Source organism: Solea senegalensis, unplaced genomic scaffold, assembly GCF_019176455.1.
Source record: "Solea senegalensis isolate Sse05_10M unplaced genomic scaffold, IFAPA_SoseM_1 scf7180000016681, whole genome shotgun sequence".
Taxonomy (NCBI): Eukaryota; Metazoa; Chordata; class Actinopteri; order Pleuronectiformes; family Soleidae; genus Solea; species Solea senegalensis.
The window spans coordinates 331-7,873 of record NW_025321953.1 but is presented as its reverse complement, the minus strand read 5'-3'; the positions used below and the strand labels follow the sequence as shown (position 1 = coordinate 7,873).

General features: G+C 41.4%; 1 protein-coding gene across 1 annotated transcript; it reads left to right on the top strand.

Moving 5' to 3' along the window:
* Positions 1-1,046: 1,046 nt before the first annotated feature.
* prdm8b (PR domain containing 8b) lies at positions 1,047-6,536 on the top strand. Its single transcript, XM_044018279.1, has 4 exons — positions 1,047-1,166; positions 3,695-3,942; positions 4,180-4,411; positions 4,497-6,536. The coding sequence occupies exons 2-4, from the start codon at positions 3,724-3,726 to the stop codon at positions 5,735-5,737; spliced, it is 1,692 nt and encodes a 563-aa protein (XP_043874214.1). The 5' UTR covers positions 1,047-1,166; positions 3,695-3,723; the 3' UTR covers positions 5,738-6,536.
* Positions 6,537-7,543: the final 1,007 nt, after the last annotated feature.

Here is a 7,543-nt window from a genome sequence, read left to right as displayed (position 1 = left end):
ATTACTTTTACTTCATCTATTCATGTTTTTATAAATGATTCACATTATATGTCATATTTCCATTAATGTTCACACACACACATACACACACACACACATGCATATTTCATTTTCAATGTAAATGATTAAGTTTATTTTCAAAAAGGTTTAAATATATTTGAATATTATTGACATAAAATGTTTGGATATAGTTTCTTTAAATTAATTTTTCTTAAATATCTTTAAAAATGTTTTATCATCATTATTATTATGAGAACGTTAACACATCATCCCCTCAGGCTCATTATACACTAGCGCCCCCTGACTGAGTCTGAATGCACTGCAGCAGCAGCAGCGGCAGCAGGAGGCCGCGGTGAGACGAGGCTGCGGCCGCTCAGAGAGCACCCTGGAGCGGCGAGGAGGAGTCGGAGGTCCCGGTGAACTGATCCCGGGTCTCCACACTCACACACTCACACACAGAAAGTCTGTTAAATTAGCATATATTTAAATACATTTGCGCGTCACCGTGCGTAAAAGTGACAGATATGTGACTTTGACTTTAGTAATAATTATAATTATAATTATAATAATGATGAATAACAAAAGTGAAGATAATTCAGTTGTTTTCCTTAAACGCGTCTTTATTACAACAGAACCAGCAACTGTGTGTGTGTGTGTGTGTCGGTCAGTGAAGAGTTAAGGGGAGGAGACACACACTGACACGCCTCATTGGGCAGATTATGTGCCGCAAACAAAAAGTGTGTGTCGGTGTGTGACAGTCAGAATCACAGCAGAGGAGCCATCTGCGCCTCCCTCTCTCCCTCTGTGTGTGTGTGTGCGCGTGTGTGTGTGTGTGTGTCGTTATTTATCAGGCTCTCTCTCCTCGCGCGCTCTCACTGCCGCTGTGTCGCGAGCAGCAGCTTCAGTGTGTGAAGACACTGAGGAAGAGGAGAGATGTTCTGACAGCAGCTCAGGAGCAGAGCTGGACTCTACCTCCACCTTCATCACCTCCATCACCTCCACACACACACACGCGGCCTCACTGTGTGTGTGTGTGTGTGTGTGTGTGTGTGTGTTTCCTGGCTGCAGGGTTTTTATCTTCAGCAGAAGAAGAAGATTCCGTTTGTGACTCATCACTGGATTATTGTTGCTGCTGCTTCTTCACACTCTTTCTGCTTCAGCTTCAGGTAGGTCTGCACAGGTGTGTGTGTGTGTGTGTGTGTGCGCGCGCGCGCACGCGTGCGTATTCAGCCTCAAACTCGTCCTGCAGAAAAGAAAAAGCCGAACCGATGCAGATGTTTCAGGAACTAAACCCGCAGATTTTAGGACATTAAAGCTTCGGCAGATGGATGAAGATCCCGCAGATCCCGCAGATCCCGCAGATCCGCAGATCCCGCAGATCCCGCAGATCCGCAGATCGCGCAGATCCCGCAGATTCCGCAGATTCCGCAGATCGCGTAGATCTGATGTTCTTCTTCTTAAAATTCGTGGATGTAAAAATGTTTCGCTCTTCACGGATTTTTGACCACGCGCACTCTCCGCCGCTGAGGAAAGGCTCACTCTTTACTCTTTCACTCTTTCACTCTTCACCCTTTCACACAGGGCGAGGAAACAAACTCCACATCTGATTGAAAAAAAAATTACAAATATATTCTTTGTTTTTTTAATGAAACAAAAAATATCAGAGGAAGAAAAAGAGGATCAATGATGAAGATCGGTGCTCATCATCTTCATCATATAAAAAAACGCTTTTTCATTTCAACGCAAACTGAATGATTCCAAACGTTTCTTTATTCTTTATTATATTTAATATTCACTTCAGTTCCAGTTATTTTTCTCTTCATGCCTAAAATAATTTAAAATAAACAATAAATATAAAAATAAAAAAAGAATTTTAGGCCTAAAATAAACAGAAAACATTGTAACGATTTTAAATGTTTTACATTTTAAATATAAATCATTTTAAATGATTTATATTTTAAATATAAATCATTTTAAATGGTTTATATTTAAAATGATTTATATTTTAAATATAAATCATTTTAAATGGTTTATATTTAAAATGATTTATGAAAAGATAAAAAAGATTTTTCTTCAGTTTCACTTTATTTTCTTGAAGAAATTCATCTTTTTTGCGCGTGTTTCAGATTTGACTCGTGAACATGATTCTTTCATTTTGTCTTTGAATGATTTTTACTCCTTTCTCTGGTGATTTACGGCTGCACGTGCGTGTGTGTGTGTGTGAACACAGAGAAAGGGAATAATGAAGTGTTGGTGCTGCTTTAATCACAGTCTCACAGGGAAAGTGGTGGATTATGGTAATGAGGTGACATACGCTGCTGCACGCGCGCACACACGCACACACACACACACACACACTGATCTAAAGGCAAATTCACCTCTGTCCTGTTTCTTCTCATTAAACAAAAACTCCTACATTACATTTAATCATTTAAAAAATGTAATAAATAATAAGTAAAATCTTAGATTAATCAGCATCAGCATATAATCTAAATATATAATCCGTATAAAATCATCCCGCGGGAAAACGCGGGACACACACACACGCATCTTTGACAGAGGCCTGATCATCATCATCATCATCATCATCTTCATCGTCATAACGTTAATGATAATAAAAACAAAAAGGTTTATTCAGTTAATAACACTAATCATGATATTATTATTATTATAAGTTTTATTATAATTATTATTATAATAAAACTAAGAATAATAATTATGATAATTGTGTATCATAATCAGCTGAATGTGAATTCACATCATGAATTTATTACAAACTGAGAGGAAAAAAGAGCGCGCGCTCACTGACAACGACAGCTGCTGTTCTCACACACACACACACACACACACACACACTGCGCGTGTGCGGACATACATTTATAATAAAGAATAAATAACAACAATAATGATGTATATAAATGTATTATTTTATTTGAACATTATCAAATTACATTTACATATGTTTAACTGTCTCTGTTTCTCAGTCTCTGTGTGTCTTTGTCTGTGTCTCTGAGTCTCTGAGTCTTTGTGTCTCTGTGTCTCTGAGTCTCTGTGTGTCTGTGTCTCTGAGTCTCTGTGTCTCTGAGTCTCTGAGTCTCTGAGTCTCTGTATGTGTGTCTGAGTCTCTGAGTCTCTGTGTCTCTTAGTGTCTCTGAGTCTCTGTGTCTCTGAGACTCTGTGTCTCTGAACTGTCTCTCTGTGTCTCTGTGTCCTGTGTCTCTGTCTGTGTGTCTGAGTCTCTGTTTCTCTAAGTCTCTGTCTGTGTCTGTGTCTCTGTCTCTGTGTGTCTTTGTCTCTGAGTCTCTGAGTCTGTGTCTCTGTGTCTCTGAGTCTCTGTGTCCTGTGTCTCTGAGTCTCTGTGTCTCTGTATCTCTGCTGTCTCTGTCTCTGAGTCTCTGTGTCTGTGTCTCTGTGTCTCTGAGTCTCTGTGTCTCTGAGACTCTGTGTCTCTGAGACTCTGAGTCTCTGAGTCTCTGTGTCTCTGTGTCTCTGTGTCTCTGTCTGTGTGTCTGAGTCTCTGTTTCTAAGTCTCTGTCTGTGTCTGTGTCTCTCTGTCCTGTCTCTGTGTCTCTGTGTCTCTGGGTCTCTGAGTCTCTGAGTCTCTGTCTCTGTGTCTCTGTCTCTGTCTGTGAGTCTCTGTGTCTGTGTCTGTGTCTTTGACTGTGACTCTGACTGTGTCTCTTTGTCTCTGCAGCTTCATCATCATCATCGTCATCAGTGAAGATGGAGGAGTCAAGCTCTCAGAAGTTATTATGGGATGGCGACGCTAAGGCGGTGCAGCAGTGTCTCACAGACATCTTCACCAGTGTCTTCACCACCTGTGACGTCCCTGAAAACGCCATCTTTGGTCCATGTGTCCTCAGTCACACGTCTCTGTACGACAGCATCGCCTTCATCGCCCTGAAGGCCACGGACAAACGCACGGCGCCATACGTCTTCAGAGTGAGTATATACGTCCACATACGTCCACATATGTCCATAAGACCGGTACCCCGTGTGCAAAAGACATCATGGTCGCAAGTCCGACTCCACCCCTGGTTGATTGTACTCAATGCCATTGCTTACACACAGATGTAATGTGATGTAATAAAGACGAGATCATGTGTAGAGATCGAGCGCTGTCGCTGTTTTTCTTTTGCATTATTTTAGTTTTAAAGAAAATGTCCTCTTGTGTCTCAGGTGGACACGTCGGCGACAAACAGCACGTCCGAGGGTCTGATGTGGCTGCGGCTCGTCCAGTCGGCCCGCGACAGAGAGGAGCAGAACCTGGAGGCGTACGTGAAGAACGGACAACTCTTCTACCGCTCGCTGCGGCGCATCGAGAAGGACGAGGAGCTGCTGGTGTGGTACGGCAAAGACCTGGTGGACCTGCTGCTGCTCAGCCCCAGCAGAGCTCCAGCCAAGACCAAAGGTGAGTGCGGCCTCCAAGGAGCTCCGTGCTAACGTCTCACGTCATGTTCACTGGGTTGTCTCTAATTTCCCATATTTCCTTCCAGGTTCCTCTCACCACTCGTGTCCCGACTGCAGCCAAAAGTTCCAGTTCGAGTTCCCGTTCCTGGCCCATCTGCGGTTCCGTTGCACCAAGAGACTGCAGAACATCACAGGTGGCGACGAAGAGTCGAGCAAAGAGGGCGGCGGCGAGCGAGCGAACACCACCCCAACCAGGAACACTGTGAAGATGAGCCGATCCGAGGGCTTCAGTGCCAACCAGGACACCAACAAACCCTCCACAGACTTTCACAACCTGGCCCGGGACCTGGAGAACAACCGGACCAGCCCGCCCAGCGACAAGGAGGCGGAGATCTGCAGCGAGAGTTCAAGGAAGAGGAAGTTGGTGGAGGCGGAGGAGAGCCGAGGATCCGGCCTCACTCAGACCAAGTCTAAAGACGAGCTGGCGACGTCAGCTCAGAACTACAGAGGCGTTTACGGTCTGGACGACAACCGCAGGTCCTTCTCTCCACCGCGCTCCACCGAGCCCGGGGAGGGAAAATGCAGCGCCTTCACCGAGGTCAAGAAGAACGGAAAACATCACAGCAAAAACCTCCAGAGCGCCAACTCTGAAAACAAAGACGGCGGTCGACCCAGCAGCAACCCGGCAGAGAAGCACCTGAACACGCGACAGGTTCTGTCCGAGACGCAGCCGGCACAGACCTCGCCCATGGGCAGCGCCTTCACCTCAGTCAGCCAGCAGGGCGGTGGCAGCGGCGCAGAGAGGAAGAGCGCCTTCAGTCAACCGTCTCGCACGTCCTTCTCCCAGATCTCACAGCTGGTGATGCCGCCCAAGCTGCTGGACTGTCACCCGGCGGTGGGCGACACCATCTCCTCCTCCAGACTCTACCAGGCTGACCACCTCGCTGCCAAACTGCAGAGCGCCGAACTGGGCGCCAACTGCCCAGTGCCGGGCGGCATGGCCAAGCAGAACCCCTTCGTCTACGCCACCACCTTCTGGCCCAAGAACTCGGGAGCCATCCAGCTCCAGATGCCGTCGGCGCTCACGCTGCTGCCGCCCTCATTCACCTCGCTCTGCCTGCCGGCGCAGAACTGGTGCGCCAAGTGCAACGCCTCCTTCAGGATGACCTCGGACTTGGTTTACCACATGAGGTCTCACCACAAGAAAGAGTACGCCATGGAGCCGCTGTGCAAGCGCCGACGCGAGGAGAAGCTCAAGTGTCCCATCTGCAACGAGTCCTTCAGGGAGCGGCATCACCTGTCACGTCACATGACCTCCCATAACTGACTCAGACTGGAGGTGGGCGGAGCTTACACACAGACTGTTTTTCACTCCTGATCCCTGTTTCTTCTTCTTCTTCTTCTTCTTCTTCTCCTTCTTCTTCTTGTGTATGAAATCACGCTGTGAAAATGAATCTATTTATGAACGTGTGAACACGGAGGAGATTTAAATATATGTAAATGTCTTTTATATCATATAAATGACGTGTTCTTCACGAGCTTTTCAATGTCAACGACAATAAAAACATGAATAATTATTATGATAATTATATTTCAGAGTGCATGTAATAATATTGAAATGATTTTAAGATTACAGTGTAAATAAATAACTGCTTTATTTTGTGTCCGTGGGGAATATTTCAGAATATTTCAGAATATTTCAGTGTTTCTTCCCTTAAAAGTCGATTGACAATAAAATGACTTTATTTTCAGATGCAGTCGTCAGCCGTGTGTCTCCTGTTCTTATTTGGACTTCAGTGAATTAGATTATGATAAAGAATTCAATATAAAACAAGTACAATTCATTTTGTTTTTGAAATAAAACTTTATTTTGAAAAGTCTGACGATAGTTTAGCATAAATATGATCATCGCTTCATTTCTTTATTGTTTGTTAAATGTTGAACTGTTCTCGTGTGTAATGAGAAAATAAGATTTTTATATTTATATCACATTTTAATCCACTTTCCTGTGTTTTTCAGAATTAAGATTTTACTAATGTGAGAAAGTGACGCTTTATTCAACCTGAATTCCAGTTTTTGTGTGAAATGCAAAAATGATGTTGGTAAAATAAAGAGAAAATAAAACACGCCTGCGTTTCCACCTTTTGATTATTGTTATTTAGTTTTAATTTTACTGTGTTTTTATTTATATAATAAAAAAAAGTGATAAAAAGATAAATGGTTTTATATGAACACACACACACACACTCACACTCATTCAGGAAAAGATCATATTTAGTTTTCATTAATTATTCATAAAGACCGGACTGAACTGTTACTTGTATTGTTACTATGATAATAATAATAATGATAATAATTAAATAATAATAATAATAATAATAATAATATTAATGATAATGATAATGATAATGATAATAATGATAATGATAATAATATGAATGATAATAATAATAATAATAATTAAATAATAATAATAATAATAATAATATTAATGATAATAATATTAATGATATTAATGATAATGATAATAATAATAACAATAATGATGATAATAATTAAATAATAATATTAATTATAATAATAATAATGATAATGATATGAATGATAATGATAATAATAATAAAAACGATAATAATGAAAATAATTAAATAATAATAATGATAATGATGATAATGAAAATAATACTAATGATAATACTAATGATAAATGGTAATAATAATAATAATGATGATAATAACGATAATAATGAAAACAATAAAATAATAATAATAATAATAATAATGACAAGTATAATAATAGTAAAATAATTAATAATATTCGTAATATCAGCCACATCTTTTAAATGTGTTGTCTTTCATTAATAGCTCATTTATATGTTTTTATAAAGATGTGACTCAGAGATGATTATTTACAGATGACATCATGATTACGTGAAACAGGAGAAATAAAAGACGCGCGTGAAAGAAAAGCGTTCTGACAGAAGCGGAGGAGGAAGAATGGAAGATGGTACAACATCGCCACCATGTGGTCAAAATATAAAAACCACAGTGCGGTTCAGTCATGACATGATAAATGTGCTGTGAGCGCCCTCTGCAGGTGGAACCAGGCTGACGCAAGTGAACACTCAGTGAAA

Coding starts and splice junctions, on each gene's coding strand:
- prdm8b (XM_044018279.1), top strand. CDS start 3,724: ATGGAGGAGTCAAGCTCTCAGAAGTTATTATGGGATGGCGACGCTAAG. Junction 3,943..4,179: donor CGGCGCCATACGTCTTCAGA/GTGAGTATATAC, acceptor CTTGTGTCTCAG/GTGGACACGTCGGCGACAAA. Junction 4,412..4,496: donor AGCTCCAGCCAAGACCAAAG/GTGAGTGCGGCC, acceptor ATTTCCTTCCAG/GTTCCTCTCACCACTCGTGT.